This window comes from Gekko japonicus, unplaced genomic scaffold, assembly GCF_001447785.1.
Source record: "Gekko japonicus isolate JY-2015 unplaced genomic scaffold, Gekko_japonicus_V1.1 scaffold1343, whole genome shotgun sequence".
Taxonomy (NCBI): domain Eukaryota; kingdom Metazoa; phylum Chordata; class Lepidosauria; order Squamata; family Gekkonidae; genus Gekko; species Gekko japonicus.
In genome coordinates this window covers 232,701-260,300 of record NW_015177054.1, presented here as the reverse complement: position 1 = coordinate 260,300, position 27,600 = coordinate 232,701, and the positions used below count along the sequence as shown (strand labels likewise).

General features: G+C 49.7%; 1 protein-coding gene across 1 annotated transcript in view; it reads left to right on the top strand.

Moving 5' to 3' along the window:
* Window positions 1-4,692: 4,692 nt before the first annotated feature.
* TELO2 (telomere maintenance 2) overlaps window positions 4,693-27,600 on the top strand; it is a 28,711-nt gene continuing 5,803 nt past the window's right edge. Inside the window, exons 1-17 of the mRNA XM_015428129.1 lie at window positions 4,693-5,018; window positions 7,102-7,379; window positions 9,160-9,228; window positions 14,143-14,290; window positions 14,892-14,994; window positions 16,249-16,317; window positions 17,098-17,239; window positions 18,281-18,417; window positions 18,617-18,705; window positions 20,085-20,192; window positions 20,779-20,867; window positions 22,558-22,649; window positions 23,121-23,237; window positions 23,860-23,931; window positions 24,702-24,875; window positions 26,393-26,484; window positions 26,720-26,819. Coding sequence (XP_015283615.1) covers window positions 4,693-5,018; window positions 7,102-7,379; window positions 9,160-9,228; window positions 14,143-14,290; window positions 14,892-14,994; window positions 16,249-16,317; window positions 17,098-17,239; window positions 18,281-18,417; window positions 18,617-18,705; window positions 20,085-20,192; window positions 20,779-20,867; window positions 22,558-22,649; window positions 23,121-23,237; window positions 23,860-23,931; window positions 24,702-24,875; window positions 26,393-26,484; window positions 26,720-26,819 — 2,205 coding nt within the window. The remainder of the gene's footprint in view (window positions 5,019-7,101; window positions 7,380-9,159; window positions 9,229-14,142; window positions 14,291-14,891; window positions 14,995-16,248; window positions 16,318-17,097; window positions 17,240-18,280; window positions 18,418-18,616; window positions 18,706-20,084; window positions 20,193-20,778; window positions 20,868-22,557; window positions 22,650-23,120; window positions 23,238-23,859; window positions 23,932-24,701; window positions 24,876-26,392; window positions 26,485-26,719; window positions 26,820-27,600) is intronic.

Here is a 27,600-nt window from a genome sequence, read left to right as displayed (position 1 = left end):
ATTTATTGGGTTTTATACAACATTAGTTTCCTGTTATAATTTATACAACATTATATAATTTATACAACGTTAGTTTCCTGTTATACATGCATCTTAGAGTCATTTATTCCTTTTCCATCCAATTATACAATCCCGACCATCGCTTTTCAAAAGGTTCTTCATTTTTCCCTTGTAACACTAAGTTCAATTTATCTATTTCCGCTACTTCCAACAATTTCTCTGTCACTTCCTCTTTTTTGGGGGTATTATCTTGTTTCCAATATCTTGCCCATAAAATCCTTGCTGCTGTTATCATATACAGTATTACATATTTATCATTGTAATTTATACCTTCCGGGAGCATATTAAAGCAAGAATATTTCTGGCACCAGTTCCAATTTTATTTTACATATTTCTTGTATTATTTTTTGTATATTATTGTATCCTTGCCGCTTTATAAAGGCCATGGGATGCAGCGTCGCGAAGAAGTCCCAGTCTCCCCACAGGGCTGTGGTGGCGAACCTTTTAGAGGCCGAGTGCCCCAAACTGCGACCTAAAACCCACTTATTTATCGCAAAGTGCCAACACGGCCATTTAACCTGAATACTGAGGTTTTAGTTTAGAAGAAACAACTCATACATTAACTTAAGATGATCCAAACAAAGTAAGGAAAGCGATCCCAAATGCTTTCATTTACTTAGAATTATTTGACAGAGAATTCGACACTTTAATAGTGGTCTGGGCCTGGCTGGGGGGATGGCACGCGTGCCCTCAGAGAGGGCTCTGAGTGCCACCTCTGGCCCCCGTGCCATAGGTTTGCCACCACTGCCATAGGGGTTTCAAAGCAGGGGATGTGCAGGGGTGGTTCATGCCATTGCCTGCAAGCCCAGTCGTTCTTGGTGGTCTCCCAGACACGTACTGACTGTGGCGGGCCCTACAGAGGGCTATTCAAAGCCATCTTTTGGTTCCTTGTTCAGAAGGTTTCCGTGTTGCCTTTCCAGAGGACCAGTGATCAAGGCACCCAAAGGAGTAGTATCGTACACACACACACGCACCAACTATGTAAAACAGAATTGTTCAGGAGCGCGTTTCTGTAAAGGTAACCGGACCATACTGTGATGTCTTTATAACGTGAAGGGGCTGTAGATAAGACAGGTTACTTGTCTGATGTAGGAGTCCAATAGCACCTTAAAAAGTAAAGGTACAGTTTCCCTTGCTCGAAAGCCAGTCAAGTCCGACTCTAGGGTTGCGGTGCTCATCTCCGTTTCAAAGCCGAAGAGCCAGCGCTGTCCGAAGACGTTTCCGTGGTCATGTGGCCGGCATGACTAAACATCAAGGCGCACGGAACGCTGTTACCTTCCCACCAAAGTGGTACCTATTTATCTACTTGCAATTTCTTGCTTTCGAACTGCTAGGTTGGCAGGAGCTGGAACTAGAGATGGGAGCTCACTCCGTCATGCGGCACACTCGGGTCTCGAACTGCTGAACTACTGACCTTCCACAGCCTGCAGTTCAGCGTCTTAACCGCTTGAGCCATCGCAGCTCCTTAAAGTAGCACCTTAAAGATGCACAAAAGTTGTGGCAGGGGATGAGCTTTCGTGAGTACGGTGGTATGTAAATCTAACAAAATAAATAAATTCAGGTGTTTGAAGAAGTGAGTAGTGACTCATGAAAGCTCATCCCATGCCACAAATTTTCTGTGTCTCTAAGGTGCTACTGGACTCTTGCTCTTTTCTACTGCTACCAACAGACTTAACACAGGTTCCCATCTTCATCTGTCTGATGTATGTATTATCCGGCTGTTACTGCATCATTTTCTACTGGTATAATACCTTTCTCTGCATTCTGTCATACCTACTACTCTATGCTTATTTCAGGTTTTTGTAGTCCTTTTCCCCTGTTTGTTAGATGTCTCATCCTGTTGATCTAATTGATTTACACAGTGTAATTGGCCTTGAGTCTCTGTGAGAAAGGCAGACTGTAAACACAGTTAAATAAATGAATTCAGCACAATATTTTTATTTATTGTCATTTTCACTCAGTGCAGATTACACTGTGCACATCAATGCAATCAATCGGATGAGGCATCTAAATGAGCAATGCAATAGGACTAAGACTGCAAACATTTGAAACAAAGCAAAAAGTATTAGTCTTGGTAGATCAAACAGGGCAGAAAGTAGTGTTACCAAATCGGAAAACAATGCAGTAAGAATAGGGTAGTACATCCAGCAAACAGTAAACATATACAGCAAACATATACATATACAGTAAACATATACATATACAGTAAACATATACAGCAAATCCAGCAAACATCACATATACAGTGGCATAAATCTACAGCCTTGTTCCCTTTAAACTCCATATTAAAAACCCAGCCACACAGCATGAAATACAGCATAAAACGAGAAGCAACATCTTGAAAACAGTCTCAGAACAGTTCTCAGCCTAAGAAGCAAACTACAAATGATGTTAAAGGGCCAACCACTTGTTTTCATTCTCATGTTTGCCTGCTTTATGTTACCTTGTAAAATAATTGTGCAGAACCTTGTAGAACAAATTTATAGTCCAGTGGCACCTTTAAGACTAACAAAGGTTTATTCAAGGTATGAGCTTTCGTTTGCATGCACACTTTTTCAGATACAATGGACCAATATGGCTGATTACCTGGATCTGTGCAGAAACTTGTGGAATGTTTATTGAAGCACAAAAACAGGGGACTCAAGAGGGAAGGAGACATCCTATATTCTCCTCCTCCGCCAACCCCTAGCCCTGTGCTATGTAGCATACATTCAGTTGTAGGTGCTCGGAGGCCACAGTTTCAGTCACAAGTCATTGCCAGCTAACTGATTGGGGTTTCTGCCCTAAGCCACCACAGAAGATCCCATCGCTCCCCTTTGCCCATCTGCCCATTCCTCCATTTTTGTCCACCTTCTCCAGTCTGACTCATCATACCTCCTATTTATTTATTTATTATTCATATTTATACCCCACCCTCCCAGCGAACTGGCTCAGGGCGGCTTACAGAAGTCGGTAGGATGTACCTAATCAGCATAAAACTGTTCTAGCTATGCCCATCTGTACCTTTTATTTCATTTTATTTCTCACGGGGGTCTTGGGTGGGGAACCTGAGAGCTTGGCTGGCAGGGACAATTTAGGAGTTGTGTCTTTTGGCAGCGTAGCCTTGAGGCTGGCTCCTTAGGAGCAAGGATCCATGAAGTAGCTGGTGGCTGGGGCATGGTCTTCAGGGCAGCACCAAGACCTAGGTCTCAGTCTGGGGTTTTCTAGCTAGACAGTCACACACTGGCCCTTAAGGAACTGGTTGGCGTATTTATTTATTTATTTTTCATATTTGTATCCCGCCCTCCCCAGTGGGCTCAGGGCGGCTAACAAGGGCAAGGTCATTTGCCATGCCATAGGTAAAAACATATAAAACATAGTAAAACATCCAACACTAAAACCACAGTACTCAATCCATTACTAATATCCTAAATCCAAGATGGTAACACCGCAGTTCCAGATGGTCCTCCCATAGTATACTTGTCCAATGGCGACGGCTTCTCAGATCTTCAGTAGTTTCCAGGTTCTTCCTCGGGCCTCGTCGATGCATCCTTTAAGATACCTTGACGGTGGTGGAATAGTGGGGGGCGGCTCCTACTCAAAGGCCTGGCGGAAGAGCTCCGTCTTACAGGCCTGGCAGAACTGCGCAAGGTCCCACAGGGCCCGGATCTCCCCCGGGAGCTCGTTCCACCAGGTAGGAGCCGCCACCGAAAAAGCCCTGGCCCTGGTCACAGCAAAGCTTCCAGCTCTGTTTAGGGCTTAAATACTCTGAAAGGGAAGCAGTCCTGCCCCATCCAGGGCCTCCCCCTGCCAGGCTTCACTGAGTCCCAATCCTGCAGGTAACCCAATGGGCAGAAGCAGTGATCTGACTCAGCGGCAGGAGCACGGGCCATAAGCCTGGCATTTCTTTGCCGTTAGGTTGCTTCCTCTCATGCCCACTGCCTCTGCTAAACCTAGCAGGTGGGGGAAGAACCGGGGTGGGGGGGTGGGGTGGGGGTGGCCTACTGACCTGAAGTGCATCACTCCCATGTTGTCCTAAATGAAATCGGAAATTGGCTATTTCACCTGACTTAGAACCTGGCATTCCAATGTACTTTCATAAAAAGTACATTTTGGCTAGAAATGAAGTTAATGAAATTTGAAATAGGATGTACTTATTTCTAGAATATTGTTCTAACATATTTTCTATAAAATTTATATTTGGAAAATTGTCCATAAAATGCCTTCTTTGGCCTCTTCTGGATCCATTCTGTCTGAGAAGGGGTTAATAAAAGTATAATACTGCAGTTTTCCTTTCTCAAATACTTTGTCATGTGCCATTAATGCATCCCACTGTCCTTGCACATTCTGCTTCACGGGTTTCTCCTTGGTTCTAGAAGCTACATCAGGAAGCTTCAGAGATGGTAGACTGTACATAGTAGAAACTCAAGTGTTAAAGGACTGTATCATGCTACATAGCTTGCAAAATTTATATGCTTGAGGAATTGTTTTCAGACTTTTGTCAGTTTGGGACCCTGAAAATGTTTGCTTCTTGCCTCTTTGTCATTGCACTTTCTGGTCTATGGATAGTAACAACTAGCGGTACCATAATTAACCTCTCTCTGTTTTTACTTAACCACTTTTCTCATTGTTTTCCATCAGCAGCTTGGAGAAATGGACTTGCTTCCAGTTTGTCGTGCAGTGCTGGAAGCAAATAGCATCCTATCTTCTTCCAGAGATGGCATCCAGATCTGTGAGACTTTGCAGACAATTAAGAGGTACCTGGGCGGAACGGAAAGCCCGCCCTCTCTGAAAGAGAAGGAAGAATTTATCCACAGACATTTCACTACCTTTCTGCAATGTCTTATCAGTAACGTGGGTCCAGATTGGCTGGAGCTTTTCCCATCAGACGAGGAGAAGGAATTGTGGGATAGCTTTTTCCTGGAAGGACCAGCAGACCAATCCTTTATGGTTTTATTGGACTCTGTCATTTCTACAGGGTAAGCATGGCTTTTATGGTTGCAGTTCTGATTCTAGAATTTTAGTGTTTGGAATCTCTGTTTTGAGCCTGGAAATAGCAACTAAGGCAGGAGTCCCCAAACTTGTGCTTTTGGAATGTTGAGAAAGGATAATGCATGCCACCCAAAATGGCTGCCCTGTGGATGGATCTAACTTAAAACATTAGGAGGTTGTAAAGCAAGCAACATTAGGAGGTTGTAAAGCAAACTGAGAGCCATTCTGGTGTAGTGGTTAGGAGAGAGGACTCTAATCCGGGAGAATCGGGTTTGATTCCCCACTCCTCCACTTGCACCTGCTGATGTGACCTTGGGTCAGTCACAAGCTCTGGCACAGCTGTCCTTGAAAAAGGGCAGTTTGTGTCAGAGTTCTCTCAGCCCCACCCACCTCACAGGGTGTCTGTTGTGGGGAGGGGAAGGGAAGGGAGTTTGTAAGCCGCTCTGAGACTCCAAGTGAACGGCGGGGTATAAATCCAATCTCTTCTTCTTTTTTAAAACAGAGGCGGCTGCTTCCAAGTGGATGCTCCCTGCTCTCATAAAGGAGCTGCCTCTTGAGCTCCCCTGAAGCATCTCCTGCTCAGTTAAAGCAAAGGAAAGCCTGGACCAACTCTTTGCTTTAGGGGTGCCCAAAAAAAATTGGCTGGCACCACGGTACCCATAGGTGCCCCACCAGAGAGCGGTGAATGAACACTTGGTGTTGCATTGCAGTTGCTTACCGCCTTGCTCTGCAGATTGCCAGCTGCGTTCATGGAGGTGATCACCAAGACTGGCTCCATGGGGTGATGTGACTGTCATCTATCTCACGGAGAAAGCATGGTCTTTGTTGTGTGGGTGGCTTGATGAAGCTCTGAATCTTCATCAGATGTTGCCTACACGTTTTTAAGTTTTTTACCACAACTAGGCCCTAACCTGGATGGCCCAGGCTGGCCTGATCTTGTCACATCTCGGAAGCTAAGCTGGGTCAGCCCTGGTTAGTACTTGGATGGGAGACCACCCAGGAAGTCCAGGGTTGCTACGCAGAGGCAGGCAATGGCCAACCTACCTCTGAACGTCTCTTGCCCTGACCTGGATGGCCCAGGCTAGCCCAGTCTCACCAGATCTCAGAAGCTAAGCAGGGTCAGCCCTGGTTAGTTCTTGGATGGGAGACCACCAAGGAAGCCCAGGGTTGCTACGCAGAGGCAGGAAACGGCCAACCACCTCCGTTTGTCTTTTGTCCTGACCTGGATGGCCCAGGCTAGCCCAGTCTTGTCTGATCTCAGAAGCTAAGCAGAGCTGGCCTGGTTTTGTCCTTGGATAGGAGACCACCCAGGAAGTCCAGGGTTGCTACGCAGAGGCAGGCCATGGCCAACCCACCTCTGAACATCTCTTGCCCTGACCTGGATGGCCCAGGCTAGCCCAGTCTTGTCTGATCTCAGAAGCTAAGCAGGGTCAGCCCTGGTTAGTTCTTGGATGGGAGACCACCAAGGAAGTCCGGGGTTGCTACGCAGAGGCAGGCAATGGCAGACCACCTCCGTTTGTCTTTTGTCCTGACCTGGATGGCCCAAGCTAGCCCAATCTCGTCTGATCTCAGAAGCTAAGCAGGGTCAGCCCTGGTTAGTACTTGGATGGGAGACCACCCAGGAAGTCAAGGGTTGCTATGCAGAGGCAGGCAATGGCCAACCACCTCTGAACGACTCTTGCCCTGACCTGGATAGACCAGGCTTGCCTAATTCTAATCAGATTTCAGTAGCTAAGCAGGGTCAGCCCTGCTTAGTTCTTGGATGGGCGACCACCAAGGAAGTCCAGGGTTGCTACGCTGAGGCACGCAGGGGCAAACCACCTCTGTTCGTCTCTTGCCTCGAAACCCCTCACTGGGATCACCAAAAGTTGGCTGTGACTTGACAGCACTTTCCACCACCACCACTCGACAAGTGCTTTTTTAAAAGAGGGAAATGGCAGCCTGAGATTAAGTGTCGATTCCACGTGATGTGGGCATGGCCGAGCCAGACAGTGCCATCCTGTTGTGTTGCTTTCTCGCTTTTTCTTCATTGATTAACATATCTAAGTGGGGAAATTCCTCTCCGTGCAGGCCCAGTTTTCGTCTGAACAAAGTCACTGAGGTCCTGGAGCGATTCCTACAGAGAGGTGGACTGTCCTCTTTGATGTGGGAGGTGTGCAGGCACCAATCTCAAGCTGGCTCTCCGGTGCTGCAGGAAGCGCTCCTCAACAGGGTTGTGTGTCTACCTGACCATCTCGCCAACAAGCTCCGGGGAGAAAACCATCCAGTCTTCTTTCCCCAAAACTACTTCCCGTTGCTCGGTGTGGAAATCGTACGGGTGCTTGAGAGGATCTCAGAATCGCTGCGAGGTGAGCTGGCACGAAGGCCTACTGCGGCAACGAGATCCTAGTGGGGAGAGATGAGCTGAAATACAGCAATACTTTCTAACGGACCCATGTAGGCTACTGGTACAGTAGTTTGCAAGCTTCTGGGTTTCTGAGAACCCTTCACAGGGGAGAGAGTTTTTCTGATCTGGAAGAACCGGGTTTGATTCCCCACTCCTCCACTTGCAACCTGCTAATGTGACCTTGGGTTCGTCCCAAGCTCTGGCACAGCTGTCCTTGTAAAAGAGCAGTTTGTGTCAGAGCTCTCTCAGCCCCACGCACCTCACAGGGTGTCAGTTGTGGGGAAGGGTTGCTTGCTTTGCGCGCTTGACCTCAGTTCTAACAAAGAACGTTATGAGACTGGATCCTATCAATGTTTGGTGTAGTGGTTAAGTGCGCGGACTCTGATCTGGGAGAACCGGGTTTGATTCCCCACTCCTCCACTTGCACCTGTTGATGTGACCTTGGGTCAGTCACAAGCTCTGGCACAGCTGTCCTTGAAAAAGAGCAGTTTGTGTCAGAGCTCTCTCAGCCCCACCCACCTCACAGGGTGTCTGTTGTGGGGAGGGGAAGGGAAAGGAGTTTGTAAGCCGCTCTGAGACTCCAAGTGAAGGGTGGGTTATAAATCCAATCTCCTCCTCCTCCTCCTCCTCTGTTGATGCCGTCTCTCCTTTTGCCACCATCGCCTCCTGCCACTGCTTCCACCCTTCCGCTCAGCCAATCCTTGGGTTTTTTTAAATGCTTGATTGTCAAGTCAACTATGATATGGTGGGATCTTGGTCAGTGTTTTTTGTTTCAGTTGTAATGTCTGCATACAATGAGATTGTGTATATAGTGCCAGCTATGTATATGAGGTGTGAGAGCACTGGTTTTCAGCTGGTGAGCTGAGAGACATTAATGAGTCGTTCCAGTACCTAAGATGGATCATGCCAGTGGTACCCGTTGTTGTTTATTTTGTTTCTTTTTAAAGAAGGGCTGTGCGTGAGCAGGTACAAAGGAAAACAGAGTTCCTTTACCTTGAACAGCTATGTAGATGGAAGTATTTTGGCAGGTGCTGCCTTCTCACCTTTGACTGAACAGCTGCAACTACAACAGTTCTTTTCTGAATTGCCATGTAAGACACAGGCTTTGGGTTCTCTTCCAGACTACCCAGGTTCAGGCTCTATGCTCCGGTTTGGCAAATCAGGCAAAAGTGCTTTTATTATCAGAAACAGCAAAGGCAACCTCAATTAACAATACTTCAAGGAAAAAAGGAAATTCCACGTCCTTCAGGGGGTTGCCAACATACAAAGAGTAATTAAAATCAACTGGAACTTACAATGACTCCACAAGGTAGGAAAACATCCTGCCCACCAGACGCGCGCTCCTTTCCCCTCTTTGGAAGGATCTGTTAAGACGCTGCCCCTCCCTGTCTCCAGTGCAGCTGTCAGTTAAGAGATCTCAGCTGTGCGGCTCTTGCAAAGCGGAGTACTGGACAGTTCCTGTAAAGACTTGCAAGGTCGATCCTTCCCCTCCTGCCATCCTTCACTTCTACAGTGTTGCTATGTTACAGACAAGTTGGTGTCTTCCTTACAGCCCAGTAAACACAGAGGTGGCATCCAGTTCTGGCTTCCTAGAGGGCTGTGGGCTCTGCTGGTGCTCGCTTTGGGTCCTGAGTGGACTTTCTGCACCATCAGGCTTTTGTTAACAATGCAGCAGATTTGAGGTTTGACACTGAACAAGGTTCTGCTGATCTGACTGGCCATGGCTTTTGTTTTTATTCTAGGTGGTTTGGATTGCTCCATCGCCTTCGTGTCTCAGATATTGGGGAAGGTCTGTGTGCACGGAAGGCAGAGTGAGTAACCTTGCATTTGGCCCTCTCTGTCTTCTTTTATCCCTGACGAGTCCAATCTTAGGAGCTGCGGTGGCTCAAGTGGTTAAGACGCTGAACGGCAGGCTGTGGAAGGTCGGTAGTTCAGCAGTTCGAGACCCGAGTTGCCGCATGATGGAGTGAGCTCCCGTCTCTAGTTCCAGCTGCTGCCAACCTAGCAGTTCGAAAGCAAGAAATTGCAAGTAGATAAATAGGCACCACTTCGGTGGGAAGGGAACAGTGTTCCGTGCGCCTTGGTGTTTAGTCATGCCGGCCACATGACCACGGAAACATCTTCGGACAGCGCTGGCTCTTCGGCTTTGAAACGGAGATGAGCACCGCAACCCTAGAGTCGGATTCGACTGGCTTTCGAGCAAGGGAAACCTTTACCTTTACCTTAGTCCAATCTTGGAAGCTAAGCAGGGTCGGCCCTGGTTAGTATTTGGATGGGAGCCCACCAAGGAATTCTAGGGTCACTATGCGGAAGAAGTAGAACAAATTCAGAGTCCAGTCAGGCACCTTTAAGACCAACAAAGGTTTATTCAAGGTGTGAGCATACTTCCTCACATAAAAGCTCATACTTTGAATAAACCTTTGTTGGTCTTAAAGGTGCCAAATGGACTCAGAATTTGTTCTGCTGCTTTAGACCACCACGGCTGCCCCACCTGGATCGATGCAGAAACAGGTACAGGCAAACCCACTGTGTTATTCTCTTGCCTGGAAAACCCTACAGGGTTGCCATGAGTTGGCTGCAACGTGATGGCTCTTTGTGCACACTCTTCTTTTAAGGACTATTCGCTTTCAGACGAGCGTCCTCTCTGCTCTGGATCAGGCGATCCACTCCATCTAAATGGGCCTCGAAGACCTCTTTAATATGTTGGGCGGGTGTGCATATGCACGAAGCTGCTCTAAGCCCATATCTCTAGCAGCACTCCAAAATCTCAGGCAAAGGTCTTTCCTCGCTCTGGAAACCGAGGTTCTTTTCACTTAAACTGATGGCAGTTCTGCATCTGCAGCATCATTTAACTGCGGACTCTTCCCAGAAAGGTTCAAAAGCGCAGAATTCAGAAGCCCCTCAGCTTGAGGATGCCAGAGCATTTGACCACATGACCCCAATCATGCTTTGCCAAGCTAGCCACAGCATCTGAGGAAATTGTTGAAGACGTGGAAGACCCCTCTTCAGACCCCCACAGCTTCTGCCTCTCACCCTAAGCCCCCACACAGGGGATGGTGTGTTTTTTGTAAAACATTAATTCAAGATGGTACAGGGCTTGTGCCCAGAAAAGTTTTACAGAAGCGGCCGCTGTAGGTCATAAGAACATAAGAGAAGCCAATGTTGGATCGGGCCAATGGCCCATCCAGTCCAACACTCTGTCACACAGGCCAAAAATACCAGGTGCCATCAGGAGGTCCAGCAGTGGGGCCAGGACACTAGAAGCCCTCCCACTGTTGACCCTCACCAAGCACCAAGAATACAGAGCACCCCTTGCCCCGGAGTCCCTATCATAACAAACAGGAACCTTGCAGCACCATAAAGACTGAAGAGATGTTTATGTCCGCCTACATTTTCATCAGCTAGAGCCCACTGTCCGATGTATGGAGCAGGTTGACAAAATACACATTGGTCCACAAGTGCTTAGGCGGGAATAAAATCTCACTGAGCTTCATGGTGCTTCAAGACTCCTAACTGTGCAGTCCTGTGCAGAGATACTCCAGTCTAAGCCCACTGAAATCATTCATACGATTGCACTTTAGCTTGGCTACCCCTCTGGAATAGACAGCAGCCATGGAATTAATGTGTTCTACACTATAGAATCAAAACTCTATATGTATTCTGATTTCAAGAGAATACATTTGGACTAAGAAAACCTCTGCCTGAAATCAGAATGAAGTGCTTTATAATAATAATAAAAAAGTATAGTAATGATGCACTGTGATAGTTGGACATTCAATAATAATAATAATAATCTTTCAATTTATTAATCGCTCAATCCTGCAGAGCTGCTGGCTCTGAGCGATTTACAGTTACACATTCACAAGGGACTAACAATGATTCATATGGGTAAAGGAGGACAACATATAAATCTTTAAATCACACACGTTCACAGCCGACGGGGATTTTGTTTCAGCTGTAGACTAGACATGTTCCAGACGGCATTTTTCACTCGGCTTGGCTTGATGACGTCAGCTTTCTCCAGGACTGCTTCGAGTCGCAATGCCGCACTGCTACCGCCTGGCCGGAAAGGCCCATTACAGGCTTCTTGATGCCGAAGAGATCTTTCTAGGCTTCCGATCTTACGAGATAGACATTCTGTTCACCGGCTAACACCTCCCACACCGGGGGGGTTTAGGGGAAATGACCATTCATTGAGAGTCCGGAATGTAGCTTTATTGCTTTAAAGGATTTGGAGATGACCAGATGGTCTGTGGGCACTTTTTCCCCTTTCCCTCCATTAATTTAGGAAATTATATGCCACTTCTTCCAGACCTCCTTGGGAGGTGGCTGACAACGAAAACAATAAAACAAGCCCGCAGAATAAATCATGTGAGAAAACAAACCAAACCAGTGGCCGGAACAAATAAGATCAATAAAAAAGATGCCTATAAAAACAAACCAGGCCAAGAACAAAAGCCCGGGCATGGAAGCACATCAGCAGAGCAGTCCAGAGTGATATTAATGAACCAGTCCCCAGGTGAGCCCCAGGCCACACAAAGCCTGGTGGAAGAGAAACGGTTTGGCCTGGCAGGCCCCAGGCAAACCTCAAGGGGGAGGGCATCCCAAAGGCAGGGCACCCCCCCTGAAGAAGCCAGCTGCCTTGGCTCTTGCGGGCACAGGGAACAGGGCTTGAGAAGAGGTTCCTAGCTGGCAGGCGGAGAAATAAAGGGGCAGCTGCCCTTCGAGCACCCTGGTTCCAAGCTGTTTAGGGCCTTATGGGTAAAGAACTGGGGCTTCTTTTGGTTGTAGCTTTGGAATGGTAGATTCACAGAGTTGGAAGGGACCTCCAGGGCAGTGTTCCCTCTAAGGTGAGTTAGTGCGAGCTAGCTCACAGTTTTTTTATCCTCCGGCTCACACATTTTTGTCTCAGCTCAGGAAGGAGGGCTCCAGAGCAAACTAATTAAGGCAGGAGCCAAATGGCTCGCTCACAACTTTAATGCCAGTAGCTCACAAAGTAGGATTTTTGCTCCCGAGACTCCACAGCTTAGAGGGAGCATTGCTCCGGGGTCATCTAGTCCAACACCCTGCACAGTGGAGGGAATTCACAACTGCCTCCCCCCCCACACACACACTCCCCCCAGTGATCCCTGCTCCATGCCCAGAAGATGGCAAAAAAACCCATCCAGGAACGCTGGCCAAACTGGCCTGGAGAAAATTGCTTCCTGGCCACAAAGTGGCGACTGGCATTTCCCCGGGAGTGTAAGAAAGGGCCACGAGAACTAAGCCCTGAGGCAACCCTCCCTGCCCTTCCTCTCATGATCTGCCTAAGTTCACAGAATCAGCATGGCTGTCAGGTGGCCAGGTGGTAATTTCATATCAAGCCTGCATCCGGCATATCTTCCTGCTGCTCTGCGACTGACATTTTCTAAGTGAGTGGCAAACCTGAGTGAGTTTAAAGTCTATAAATAGTTTTTTAAAACATGCACAAAATTAGATTTGCTTTGTGTGTGTATATAATACTATAATTACATGCCACACCACAGGTATGTTTCTCTTTAAACAGCTTGATTAGTTGTTAAAACCTTTATAACTCACCTTTCCCCAACAGGCACAGGGCAGTTTACTTTAGGGAAAAAACAAACCAAAGACAACTGACTACATGTTATGTCAACAACAATAATAAATCCATAAACCAGCCCCATCACTTGCAGCCTGTATCGGCAGCAAGCAAATGTCGCAGGAAGCCCTCTGAACCAAAGCAGAGTTTCTGCCTCCAACATCATTCTGTTCCAAAACGTCGGGGGGACTGCGGTGAGAGCCCTGGCGGACTCTAATCTGGGAGAACCGGGTTTGATTCCCCACTCCTCCACTTGCACCTGCTGATGTGACCTTGGGTCAGTCACAAGCTCTGGCACAGCTGTCCTTGAAAAAGGGCAGTTTGTGTCAGAGTTCTCTCAGCCCCACCCACCTCACAGGCTGTCTGTTGTGGGAGGGGAAGGGAAAGGAGTTTGTAAGCCGCTCTGAGACACCTTTGGGTAGTGAAGGACGGGGTATAAATCCCATCTCTTCTTCTTCTTCTTCTTCTAGGCTGCCATCGCACAAACATCCCTGGGGGGGAACACCAAAAGAGCAGAAATTGCGGGGAGGAAGCACATTGGCTTGGGGGCTCATACAGGGTTTGTGTGTTGTCCCTACTTGTGGCAAGCATGATTTAACAGAGAAGCAGTGTGCTTCCTTTCTGCCACTAGAAGGCAGACTTTCCAAGCAGAAAGCAATGGAGAAAAGGTTCATCTCATAGGAGCAAGCAGAAACAGTAACGCTATGTTCTTGGGCACATGCCATCATGAATATCGAAAAGTCCGAACTCTGGAAAAGCAGAGAGGGAGAGCCCGTTTGGTATAGTGGTTAAGTGCACGGATTCTAATCTGGGGGGAACCAGGTTTGATTCCTCACTTCTCCACTTGCAGCTGCTGGATGACCTTGGGCAAGCCATAGTTCTGATGAGCTGTCCTTGAAAGGGCACTTCTTGAAAGAGCTCTCTGTTGTGGGAAGGGGAAGGAGTTTGTAAGCTGCTCTGAGACTCCTTTGGGTAGTGAAGGGCAGGGTATAAATCCAATCTCCTCCTCTCCTCCTCTTTTCCCCGTCTCCCCCACTGTGTTGATTGCTGGCCAAAAAGATGTAAAGAGAGAACTTTTTTTCGCCCTGTCCCAGAGAACCTGATTATTTTTCCTTTTGCAATACAGAAGAAATCATGAGCGTCTTGGTGCCCCACCTGACGGATCGAACCCAGTCTGACTGCATCTGGCAGCGAATATGCTGGCGACTGATCGAGAGCGTGCCGGACCGCTGGATGGAAGCAGTGATCTGTGGCTTTGTTCGGGCAGCGCCAGGGTAAGAAGTCAGATTCCTGTGGGAAAGGAGGCATGCTTTTATCATTTAGATACTTGTAACCAACGTTCCCTCTCTGTGGAGTCTTGTGAGCAAAAATTCTACTTTGTGAGCTACTGGCTTTGCAATCTGTCTACTGCATAAATTAGTTTGCTCTGGAGCCATCCTTCCTGAGCTATGACAAAAATGTGTGAGCTGGAGGTTAAAAACTGTGAACTAACTCACACTAACTCAGCTTAGAGGGAACAGTGGTTGTAACTACCACTTATTCCACTGGACTAAGTGGAAACAGAGCCTGCAAAGGCCTCTTCAGCCCCTAAGAGCTTCAAGAATCCTGGTGGGGGAAGAGCGTGTGGAGTGAGAGGTTCAGATTGTTCCCCCAGTTTCTCACAGACAACACACCCCCTCCCCCAGCCCAGCTTGCATACTTTCAAAGAGTGTGTCTGTTGTACATCTCATGCCGCAGTTTGTCCTTCCTGTAGGTTTGTAAGCGTGGATATTCGGTTCTTGGATTGCTGAGGTCTGTTCCCAAGTCAGCCAGTCACATGCTACAGAGCTAGAGAGAAGGAACGGATTGCTGACGCTTTGTCTTTTGTGTTGCTAGGTCTGCCGTGTTGTCCCGATTGCTGGGGAATTTGGTTGTCAAGAGCAAGAAGTCTCAGTTTGTGATGACCCAGAAGTTGCTGCTGCTTCAGTACAGCCATCCGGTGAGGGTTCCCTGGGTAGTGCTCATGGGAAAGCCAGCAGTGTTGTGGGACTGGACCGATGAGCTTTTGATGAGGCTCAGGTTCTGCTGTTTCAGAGCAGGTGAAGCAGGTTTTCCTTGGTTCCCTCTCCACAAGCATAAGAAAGGTATTCCCCTGCTTTGTTTTAAGAGTGGGGGGGGAGGAGCATTCTTTAGTTCTTAAACTACGCAAGCCCCAGTGAGATTGGACCACTTGCCATCTTGAAGCCAGCCTGGTAGGCAATGTTCCCTCTAAGCTGTGGAGTCTTGTGAGCAAAAATTCCACTTTGTGAGCTACTGACATTAAATTTGTGAGTGAGCCATTTGGCTTCTACATAAATTGGTTTGCTCTGGAGCCCTCCTTCCTGAGCCCAGACAAAAATGTGTGAGCCGGAGGCTAAAAAACTGTGAGCTAGCTCACACTAACTCAGCTTAGAGGGAACACTGGTGGTAGGACCTGCCCTCACCCCGTAAGGGGGACTGGATGGTGTTAATAGTTGCCTTCTGCCCTTCACCTGAGCAGCTCAGAGCTCTTTGTGCAAAGCCACTCCGTATTGGCTCTTTGTGTACGTGGGTAATAAATCCATAGAGGGTTTTTTATTATTTTAGTTTTTTTTAATATTATTTTTTTATATCCCGCCCCATCCAATATACAGCTCGGGGCGGCTAACAAACAGCCATGCCGAAGTTAAAATATGCATACAACCAACAGCATAATAAAAACACTATATCTTGACATAAAATTTGGTGCATTGATAATTTACATAAAATCCAAGATGGGCGACGTCCCACACTGGCGGCCAAGTTCTTCACAGCAGGAGCGCCAGGAAGAATGTTTTGTGCCGCAGGCTTTGTGCTCAAGCATGTTCCCACCCGTGTGTACAGAACAGTAAACGGGTACGGGTGTGGAAGGACAACTCCTCTTGGGTGAGGTGGTCCTGTGAGCAGTCCTGGTGAGCCCTGCACATGCTTAAATTCTGAGCTGGAGCTACATCAGGCAGCCTTCAGGTGTTGTACGGCCTTCTCTTCCCCTTCATCTAGGCAAGTGACCTTCCAAAGCTGTCTGCATCACATTCTGCCTCGTGAGCAGCAGCATCACTTCTGTTCTCTTGGGTACCACTAGAACCTCTGTGGTTTGAGCATGCTGGTGCGGGGACTTAACGTGCCTAGGAAAAGGAAGTGCTTGCCCCCCCTTCCACCCTGACCATTAAAATGTATGCTATGGCTTTCATTACAGACCGCAGTCTTGCAGAGCCTCCTTGGGTACCTAGCCCTGGACAGCACGCGGCGTCCCTTACTGATCAAGGTTGGTGGAGTGGCTAGCAATGTTGATAGACGCAACGCAGGGCTCTTTTTGTAGCAGGTACTCATTTGCATATTAAGCGACACACCCCTAATGTAGCCAATTCTCCAAGAGCTTACAGCAGCCCCTGTAAGAAGAGCTCTGTAAGCTCTTGGAGGATTGGCTACATTAGGGGTGTGTGGCCTAATATGCAAAGGAGTACCTACTACAAAAAGAGCCCGTCGCAAGGAGGGCTCCCTTTGCTGTTTTTGCATGAACCATCAGGGGAGGGAAAATGCCGCCCCCCAGCTGGTGCCCCCATCTTCTCCGTCCCGGACACCTTTGCCATATCTTCTTCCCAGCTGCTATCTTCCTTTTGCCACTGCCCCCCCCCACGGCTGCCTTCACCACCACGACTCCCTTTCTCCCGTCCTGCCTCCACTTCATCCCTCCCGCTGTCATTGCTGCCTCCTTCCTTGACTCCTGCCCCAGCTGTCTGCTTGCCCCACTCTGCCACCACTCCCTCCCTTTTCTCCGCTCCCTCCCCCCCAACCTTCCCTCCATCACTGTGGTCAACATTAGATATGAAAATGAATCAGAACTACTTTAGGATGATCCTCGGATCTCACCAGAAACAACTGCCTGTCTTGCTTGTCTGTTCACTCTCTTTGAACAGACTGGCAAATCAGAAATTGACTCAAAGTTCTAAAAAGACAAGTTGTTGCATGAACAGGACTCCAGAGAGGCTTTGGAGGAAGGGGTGCAGAATTTCCTGTTGCACCTGATGCTAGAATTCTCATGCAGGTTTTGAAAGAGCTGCTGGGGACCTGGGGAAGCAGCAGCGCCGTGAAGCACTCGCCTGTGGAGCAGCAGCTGTACATAAGCAAGGCCATCCTGATCTGCCTCTCACACGTGAAAGACGCAGAAATAGAGAGCAACAGGCAAGGTAGAGGGGCAGGAAAGAAATGAGTCCCACGGAGCTGGCTGTGGGCACCTCTGCCAAACTGCAGTGCCCAGCTCTGCATTTGGACCTGTACTGCGACCAGAATGGGTGAGAATAGTTGCTTTTGCGGTTTGCAATGCAGATCTCTCACAAAAATGCCCATCCAGTGGTTCTTCTGGGCTGTAATTGAACATCCTCGCTGTGTCTTTTCTGCCTGTTGCTCCTCCCTCTGAGTTGAGAACGGCTGCTTCCATCCGTGTTGCCACTATTTGGGATTTGGATTATAAATCATGGGTAAGAAAGATCAGTGCTGTGCTCTCCTGCTGGCGGCAGAACGCCCAGCAAATCTCTCAAAAGAGGCTGAGATATCTTCTACGGAATACACCACAAACCACTAGTGAAGTTATTGATGCATTTCTGTGACTGTTTGATCTGGGCCAGCCATTGCCATCCACCGCCTCTTTGGCCGGCTAACTTCTCCCTGCCTGCCCCCTTCCCAGCGGAACGTGAATGCTTCTCCTCCTCCTCCTTGCGGCCGGGGACTGGCAGCTGCAGCAGGAGCAGCAGCAGCAGGGCCGGGGGAGCAACGGCTTTTGAGAGCCCCACCGGTCAGCTCTTCTCCGGGCACCCTGACGAGGGGCACCAAACTGCACCTGCCCCCCCACTCAAAAAGCCCCCTCGCTGGCTCTGACTGGGTAACCGCCGCTGCCTCTTTGGCCAGCTAACTTTTCAGGAGGAGGAGGAGGAGGAGGAACAGCAGGGCCAGGGGAGCGACGGCTTTTGAGAGCCACGCCGGTCAGCCTCTTCTCCGGGCACCCTGACAAGGGGCGCTAAACTGCACCCACCCCACCCCCACTGGCTCTGACCTGGTGACCGCTGCCGCCTCTTTGGCCAGCTAACTTCTCAGGAGGAGGAGCAGCAGCAGCACAGGGTGGGGGTGGGGCGCCAGAAGGGATCCTTGCCTAGGGTGCAAAATAAGCTGGGGCTGGCCCTGACTGGAGGCTGCTGAGCTCACACCTGGCTGCCGCCGCCTTACTCTTCCAGAGCTGCTCACAAGTGTGATGGAGGGGATGAAGTGCCACCTGGACAGCAACTTGCCCCAGATCCGCCATCTGGGAATGGTGGTAGCAGAGAGCATTAGCACCAGGATAACGCCAGAAGGGCCTGCCCTGAAATTTCAGGTAAGCTGGCTAAACCAGGCTTTTGCCGCACAGTCTTCTGGGAGAAATATTCGCTGCTGAACATGCCTTTGCGCACATCTTTTCAGCCCCTTTTCCGTAGCAAAACATCCAAGAGCTGCCTCAAGGAAACGCAAGGTGGCCGATCCTTTGCTTCAAAAGGGAGCTGACAAGGGTTTGTTTTTAACTTTAAATGTGTTAGTACGAAGAAGACGAGGAGCTCAGAGAACTCAAGTCCTTGCTGACTCCGAGAACAGAACAGACCCTTGTCGGTGATCTGCCAGGCATTGCGTAAGTTGTATCCTCATTCCCTTATGACTTTGCCAGCACAAGTATTGTGCATAAAAAGGCTCCTGATGGAGATTACAACAAACAAGGACACTTCAGAAATTCTTGCAGGAATTCTTAAATTTTTTTTCTTTGACAGCCTGTTTTCAACTGCCCTGTGTCAAGCCCGCCCTGGGCTCTGGGGGCAGACCCTCCTGTGGCCGTGACATCTCAAAGCAGGGGAGGTTCGAGGGCTCTGGGCGACGAGGCTTGTAAAGAAGAGGGGGAGCGTTGGGGCCTCAGATGGGTAGGGGACGGAGTTGAACGCCACTCCGCATGTCCCTCTACCTCCATGCTTCGGTTCCCCAGCCTCTCAGCGTCCTCCCTGGACGCCTTCTCTCTGCCAGCGTCAGGTAGTTCCAAGCACGTCCTTCCTCCCGGCCCCTTCGCTTCCCTCTCCTTTATACCCAGCTCCCTCGTTCAGTGCCATCTCCCATCCCCGCCTCCCTCACATTTCTCCCAGCCCCGCCCCCCTTGATAAGCTCCAACGCCTTCCCCGCAGCTGGGGTGTAGGGTTTCGCGAGGTCGTGGGGCCACAGTCAGCCTCTCCCCAACGCCATCAACCTCTCCTGCTGCTCCCCACGGCTCTGTGCTCCATGGTCGGGCAGGGTCGAACCGTTGTGTCCCGGCTGTGCTGACGGGGCTCGGCAGGGTCTTCTCGGTCTGCTGGTTCCCTGGGTGAGTTGGTGGTCGTCGGGGTCTCTGGGGGGTGTGGGTTAAGTCCCGGGATCCCTGAACCGGGACACCCTGATTTTAAAGATCCAGGGAGGGGACAAGATAGCAAGAAAAGGGATGACAGGGAAGCTGCTTGGTTGTGCAAAACCCCATTTCCTAGCCTTGAACATTCTTCAGTGAGGCCCTGGCATGACTTCTGTTGCAGTAAAGCCTAGGGGGAGGTGTTGTTAATTGGAGACTGGAGAAGCCCACATTACATTCACACAACTTAGCCACTTGTCGTTGGGGTTTTTTTCGAGTATGGCACTGAGGACTAGTGAGATACTTGAGGTTAGTGTTCACAGTTTGCCTGTGAAATCTCTCATTCTTACGGGTTCAACAGGACCCCATAGCCAGAAGCTACTTAGTGTTTGTAGCAGGTACTCCTTTGCTCCGATCTGCTTATTAGGCGACACACCCAAGAGCTTACAGTAGCCCCTGGAAGAAGAGCTCTGTGAGCTCTTGGAGGATTGGCTCTACATTAGGGGTGTGTCGCCTAATATGCAAAGGAGTTCCTGCTACAAAAAGAGCCCTGCATGAAGGTAATCCCTTGTGCTGAGGAACGATTTCTGTGCAGTGAGTAGCTTTATTTTCTCTTTTTTTAACCTGACCCCCTTTTGCTGCCGCAGGAACAACAGACCACCTGTGGCATCAAGTGCTGTCCTGAAGCCCAGCGTGAGGCCATCCTTGGGTGCTTCTGAAGAGCTGGGCAAGGGGGTCGACTCCGACCTGGACAGGTATGCAGTGGGAATTAAATCGCCAAAAATCAAAGTGGATTGAATTTTTGATTCAAAGATTGCAGCTGTGTCAGATATCTGCCATGGAGGTCTATGTGTATCAATTCACCCCCCCCCCTTCTGTCTGCCCGGCATCTGCGCATGCCTCCTGAGTGTCCTGTGTGCATCCTTGTGTCATGCATTCCATTCTATGAACGCTAGCGTATGCTTATCTGCAAGATTAACAGGTGTGGAGAAGGAGCAGCTTAGCTTAGACTGTAATGAGCTGAACCGTGTGAGGCTGCATTTGTTTATCTTTATAGAAACGTTGCTTCTCAGGCTTTTGAGCGCGGAACCAAAAGTCTGCCCGCTCGGCGGGAACCAAGGTTATTGGTTATTGTCTTTTTGAATGTCTTTCATTATCCCTTGCCCGACCCAGCCCAGGTATTCTGGACAGTGCCTTTGTTCATGCTCTATCATGGCTTTAATAAAATACTACTTTGCTTAAACGTGTATTGGACTTATAGCTGTGGGGAAGCGGACAAGCTGACTGAGAGAGGACTTCAAGTCTCAGAAGCGAGTAATTCCCAATCTGTTTCTTGTATAGCGACGATGACCTCGTTCCCTACGACATGTCTGAAGATAAAGAGCTGAGGAAGATCAAGGCTCCTGCTTATATCCGAGATTGTATTGAAAGTAAGAGATTAGAGAGAGCGAATAACATATCTCTGGGTTTCCTCGTGTGTTGCGGTTACGGTCAAAAGAGCCCCTGTGACGTTCCTTGGGGCTTTCTAACAGGTATTGACGTGTTCTGTGCTTGACTCTTCCATTATCTGATGGTTGAGGGAGTCAACAGTGGGAGGGCTTCTGTGAACCTCCTGATGGCCCCTGGTATTTCTGGCCACTGTGTGACAGAGTGTTGGATTGGAGGGGCCATTGGCCTGATCCAACATTGGCTTCTCTTATGTTCTTATGTCTGGGGCAAGTGATGCTCTGTGTTCTTGGTGCTTGGGGGGGGCAACAGTGGGAGGGCTTCTGGTGTCCTGGCCCCACTGGTGGACCTCCTGATGGCACTGGTATTTCTGGCCACTGTGCGATACAGAGCGTTGGACTGGATGGGCCTTTGGCCTGATCCAACATTGGCATCTCTTATGTTCTTCTGATGCCCTTAAAAGCCTGCTGAGATTGTTTCACCTTACACTGCCTTCATCCCGAAGGAAGTCTGTGGACCATGACGGAGCTTTGGTGCTCGAAGACAGATGCCACTGAATGCTGGGGAACCACTGCCTTCTTGCTCTGTAGACTTCTTGGAGGCATCTGCAGGGGTCATTTCGTAGAAAAATAGGTGCAGGAGCTCATTAGCATAACTCATTTGCATATGCCACACCCCCTGACATCACTGGAAAAGTGTCAGAAGGTAACACCCACCACTCAGGCTCCACTAGACTGTTTCGGATTGCTAGCTATTGGGGGGGGGGAACACAGAGATCTGCCCTCACAGAGGAGGGAGAGCTTGTACCTGAATAAACCTTGGCCTTAAAGGTGCCACTGGACTGTTTTGGATTGCTATCTGGGGGGGGGGGCTCTGCAACTTACCTGGCTGCTTCTTGCTGTGGTTGAGGGCTGCTGGGAGCAGGGGGCGGGGCTTGTTGCATGTGCCCGCCCCCTGGGCTCTTTACTGCCGGAGCTCCGCTCCTGTGCGCTCCTGCAGGAAATGACCCCTGGGCATCTGTATCGGAATGCCTGAGTGGATGGACTTTTGGGCTGATCGTATGTGACATTCTATTAGAGGAGAGGCCAGACTTCGGTGGAGTGTGTGTGTGTTCATGCACTTTAGATGCCAAAGGTCCAAAGTTAAGTCCCCAGGCACCTCCGCTGAAAGGATCTGGAGAAGATTCCTTTTAGCCCGGAGAGTCACTGCCAGTCAGCAGTGTTCCTATGCAGGGCATCGTCATGCTACCTCACTGTATTTCTTCCCAGTACGGAACTGCACAGAGAACGTTTGTTGAGATGTTTGTGCTCCATTTCAGTCTTGACAGGGCCTGAAGATGCAGACAAGTACGAATGCAGGAAATGACCCCTGGGCATCTGTATCGGAATGCCTGAGTGGATGGACTTTTGGGCTGATCGTATGTGACATTCTATTAGAGGAGAGGCCAGACTTCGGTGGAGTGTGTGTGTGTGTTCATGCACTTTAGATGCCAAAGGTCCAAAGTCCCCAGGCACCTCCTCTGAAAGGATCTGGAGAAGATTCCTTTCAGCCTGGAGAGTCACGGCCAGTCAGCAGCGTTCCCATGCAGGGCACCGTCATGCTACCTCACTGTATTTCTTCCCAGTACGGAACTGCACAGAGAACGTTTGTTGAGATGTTTGTGCTCCATTTCAGTCTTGACAGGGCCCGAAGATGCAGACAAGTACGAAGCCACCGTGGGCATCCTGGAGACATTGATCCGAAGAAATGCAGCAGCTGCACGAGAGGTGAAAGGCAGTGTGCACCTCAGAGTCCTGTGGGGCTTTGATCTGTGTGTGTCTCCCAGTTCTGCTTTGGTTTTGTTAGCAGTGCAAGGACTTGCCTCTGAGTGATGAGATTAACCGCCCGTGTATGTGTGCATGCGTGTGCTGACGAGGAAAACTGTTAAGAAGATGGACCTGTGGCTGTCACGAGTCCTTGACGTTGTATACATTGATCTCCCCCCCAAATCATCAGTCTAAGCAACCTCAAAGGAATCCTTGATGACCCATTTCGGCAGGGAGGCTGCAGTATGATGTGGCAGGTCCAGCGTTATTTTAGGCGGGGAACCAGTGTGAGCAAAGGTCTGTCGATCACATTGAAGGCCAGCATCCCAAAGCAGAGGCCAGCCTCCCTGCGTCAGATGCACTCTTCTCCCCGTGTCGTATTTCTCTCTCGATATAGTGAAACCTCAGACAGCCTTGGATGTTTTTCTGCAGGTGAGCGTGGAACTAACAAAAGTCCTGCTGCATCTGGAAGAGAAGAGCTACATCGAAGGTTTCATGGGGCTCCGGCAGAGCGCTCTGGTGGCTCTCGCCGTCACAGATCCTGTCCCGGTGAGTCCTTGTGCTGCCACCAGTGTTCCCTCTAAGCTGAGTTAGTGTGAGCTAGCTGACAGGTTTTTTAGCCTCCGGCTCACACATTTTTGTCTTCGCTCAGGAAGGAGGGCTCCAGGGCAAACTAATTGATGCAGTAGCCAAATCGCTCGCTCATATCTTTAATGCCGGTTGCTCACAGAGTAGGATTTTTGCTCACAAGACTCCACAGCTTAGAGGGAACATTGGCTGCCACGGATGGCAATTATTGGGCATGTAAAGAATTGCCGGTTGGCTTCTCTTGGAGGGGCGCACTTGAAACACTGGATAAGCAGTAGCCCTGTGCAGAGGAGTCGGGGGGTCCCAAGGGAGCCCGGGGAGCAGAGTCACAGCAGGCATCTGAACCAGTGTTCCCTCTAAGCTGAGTTAGTGTGAGCTAGCTGACAGGTTTTTTAGCCTCCGGCTCACACATTTTTGTCTTAGCTCAGGAAGGATGGCTCCAGAGCAAACTAAATTTATGCGGTAGCCAAATCACTCGCTCACTTTAACGCCAGTAGCTCACAAAGTAGAACTTTTGCTCACAAGACTCCACAGCTTAGAGGGAGCATTGATCTGAACCATCTTTCCTCTTTCTGCTGTCAAGGTGTCCCACTTTTTGACTACAGAGTTCTACTCCCTGAACTACAGCCTCCGCCAGCGCATGGACATGTTGGACGTAAGTGGCTTGCCCCCTGCCCTTCCGGTTGTAGCTCCTCCTTGCACTCAAGTGTGCTTGACCCATGTTGTGTTGAGAGGGAGAAATGCAAGAAGACAGGCCTTTGGCCCCAGCTGTTAAGTCAATTCCATGCTCCCCCATATACAGACGCACCACACCAGTTATGCTGGCCTGCTGAGATAGAAAGCTGAGAGACGGCGGTTGTTGCTCTGTGGGTCCTCCTCCCCACCCCCAGCAGGGAATGGGAATTCAAGGGGGTTCCCAATAGCGTAGCATGTTTTCTGTTTCTGACCGACCGCCACACCTTTCCTGCTCCCCGGCTCCAACTCTAAGTCTAACTGAAGTTTAAAAGAGCACGCGCAGACATGTGAAGTGCAGGGCTGACTGAGGCAAAAGGACTCACCTGCTGGACTTGGAACTCAAATGGCATCGTGTTGAAGCTGGGCGGCTGCCCATGCAAAGTGCCTGCACTGTCCCTCAGCTATGCCAGGCACAGGCATTGGGCCATTGGTAAATGCACCCTGGTTCTTTTTGCTAGGGTCATTTTTGCCCTTCATGGTGGTAATTGTGTCCGGGTGGGTGACACAGCTGTGTAGTATGGGGAGAGGGCTGGCCCTTAGTGTGCTTGTAGGAAAATCAATTTTCCTGTCCCGTGGGTGAAGGGGAGCACCACTCCTAACTTGCAAGAAACTCTCGTGTGCCTTGAGACTGGGAGTGCGCTGCACCCCCAGCCTCTCAGAGCACATACCCCTCTCTGCCGTTTTGCCCAGGTTCTGGCCACAGCGGCTCAGGAACTCTCCCGGCCCATCCCCCCTAAACCAGAGCGCCTCCCGGGTGTCAAGCAGCCCAGCATCCACATCCTCTCTGGAGAGAATCCAGATCCTTCAGACTGGCGACGAGTTGTGGAAGAAAGGATCAGAAGCAAGACCCGACGGTTTGCAAAGGTAAGGCTGGGAAATCGAGAAGCGATGGCAGCAGGAGACCCCGATGTCAGTCGGAAGGTTGGTGGTAGCTCACGCGTTTGGGGCTTCAGGGTCGAGGGTGCCCTGCTCTTTCCTGGAAAGAAGGTCTTCCATGCCCCTCTAGTGCTTTTCAAGGTGAGAGGGGGTTGGTAATCCTAGGACCCCCTAGTCCTTCAGTCTGAAGCACCCGCTGCCTTCAGTTTATCAAACCCTTGGCGCCAGAAAACGGTTCCCCTGCCGGTTGGGGCTCAGGCCTTGAATTCTAGCCCTGGCTAAGCTGTTTGGGCTTCCTCGGGGCAGAGGATCCAGATATGGCTATAGTGGTTAGACACCAGCGTTCGGAGCCATTAGGGAGGGAATGGAGAGCCAGGAAAAGCCCCCTAGAGAATCTGATGAATACTTGCGCCATGAGCCCAAGGGGAGGGAACAAGCGAGAGGAGAGGCAGGAGCAGAAATCATGGGAGCAAGGTTTTTTTTTTTGGCAGGAATGGTCTTCCAGCTTGGCTTATCAAGCGCTGGATTTTTCATACCATGGGAAACAGGTAGCACGTAAATTTGGGACAGTGCCTGGCAAGGAAAGGAAGAAGAAGAAGAGAAGAAGAAGAGATTGGATTTATACCCTGCCCTTCACTTGGAGTCTCAGAGTGGCTTACAAACGTCAACAGTAAACGTACGAGGAACACAGATATCTTCCTTCCGGGCCTCACCAACGCTACATGCCTCTAGCACTCATGCTGCAAGACAACAATGCAAGTTAAACACAGTACCCCTGTACAATCGCATAATGTTGTGATTGTGCTTAATGGTGTTGTTCACCCACATTTTGTAGTGCTCACCTGCCTTCCTGCACTATTGAGGAAACCATGCTCTTCAGTTCCCGCCTCCCACAGAAAAATTGTGCGTTTTCTTCCCTACTTCTCTCCAGCCTGCCCTTCTCGCCTCCAGTCAGTTATAGAAGTTGGTTTGTGCAGCAGGGTTCTATGGACGAGGCCAGATCACAGGACAGTGGGGACCAAACTGACAGGTTCAGTGTAAAACCAGCCCAAATGCTATGCTTGTGGTGATGCAGCCCAAACCGGCTGTGTTAGAGCAGAACATGTGACATGAGTTAGAAGAAGAGGAGATTGGATTTACGCCCCGCCCTTCACTTGGAGTCTCAGAGCGGCTTACAAACTCCTTTCCCTTCCCCTCCCCACAACAGACACCCTGTGAGGTGGGTGGGGCTGAGAGAGCTCTGACACAAACTGCTCTTTCAGGAACAGCTGTGCCAGAGCTTGTGACTGACCCAAGGTCACATCAGCAGGTGCAGGTAGAGGAGTGGGGAATCAAACCCGGTTCTCCCAGATTAGAGTCCGCACACTTAACCACTACACCAAACTGGCTCTCAAACCTTCAGTTGGCTTTGGAAGAGTGGAACAGAACATTCAGCCTCTTCCTGTAACGGTGGCATCTTAGCAAAATGCTGCCAGCTGCTAACCCGTCTGTTTTTTTTGGAACAGGGCCCATCTCGAGCAGAGCTGCCGTGCACTCCCAACAAGTTTGGCCCCGTTGCTGGCCATTTCTTCTTCCCGCTTCTTCAGAACTTTGACAGGTAAAGACCGCGAACACCTCTAGCTGCTCTGCTTCAAAGGACTTGCTGATCATTGGCACAGATGTCGAACCTGCAGCTTCCGCATCCTGCTGGAGTTAGCCTGCCCGGGCTGGACCAGCCGCCGAGCTTCTGACTCGCTCCATTCCTTTGCTGTACTAAACAAAAAGAAATCGAGCGTTCTAGTCTGTGATCACTGCAGAAGACACTCAGAATTTCTCTCGTGTTCCTTTCCCAGGTCTCTGGCCACCTTTGACCTCCTCGGTGACGATCACATGGTGCTCGGCCGGCTGGCGCACACACTGGCCATCGTGATGTACTTTGCTGTCAACGCAGCGGTGAGAAATGAAGCTTTCAAAGGAGTATCTGAAACAGAGCAGCATGCTGTCCAATCAGGAAGGATAAGAATCCTGTAGTGTATCTTACGCCTTTACCCCTACCCGTGAGGGTGGAGCAGCTAGTGTCTTTCCTTTTGGGAGTACATCTGGCTTTGGCAGATAGCGTGACTTCTTCAGTTATTCCAGCGGACTCCTAGCTTTCACCATTGCAGGGGAAATCCTACAAATGGGGGCATCTCCTGCATAAAAGAGAGACCGTCAAGGGTCTGAATGGGACCTCTTGCAATTGACGTTGAACAAAACTCACACTCTTCACGCTGTTTTCGGCGACTGTGTTCTCACCCAGACACCCTTTTCAGGTCACTACAGGCATGCCAACAACCTCTAGAGATGAGGGTTCTTATTTTTACCATCAGGCAACAGGAAATATCCTAGCTTGAGGTGGTGGTGTTTTAGGTAAAGATAAAGGTCCCCTTGCTCGAAAAGCCAGTCGAATCCGACTCTAGGGGTGCGGTGCTCATCTCCGTTTCAAAGCCAAAGAGCCAGCGCTGTCCGAAGACGTTTCCGTGGTCATGTGGCCGGCATGACTAAACACCAAGGCGCACGGAACGTTGTTACCTTCCCACCGAAGCGGTCCCTATTTATCTACTTGCAATTTCTTGCTTTCGAACTGCTAGGTTGGCAGGAGCGGGAACTAGAGACGGGAGCTCACTCCGTCATGCGGCACCCGGGTCTCAAACTGCTGAACTACCGACCTTCCACAGCCTGCAGTTCAGCGTCT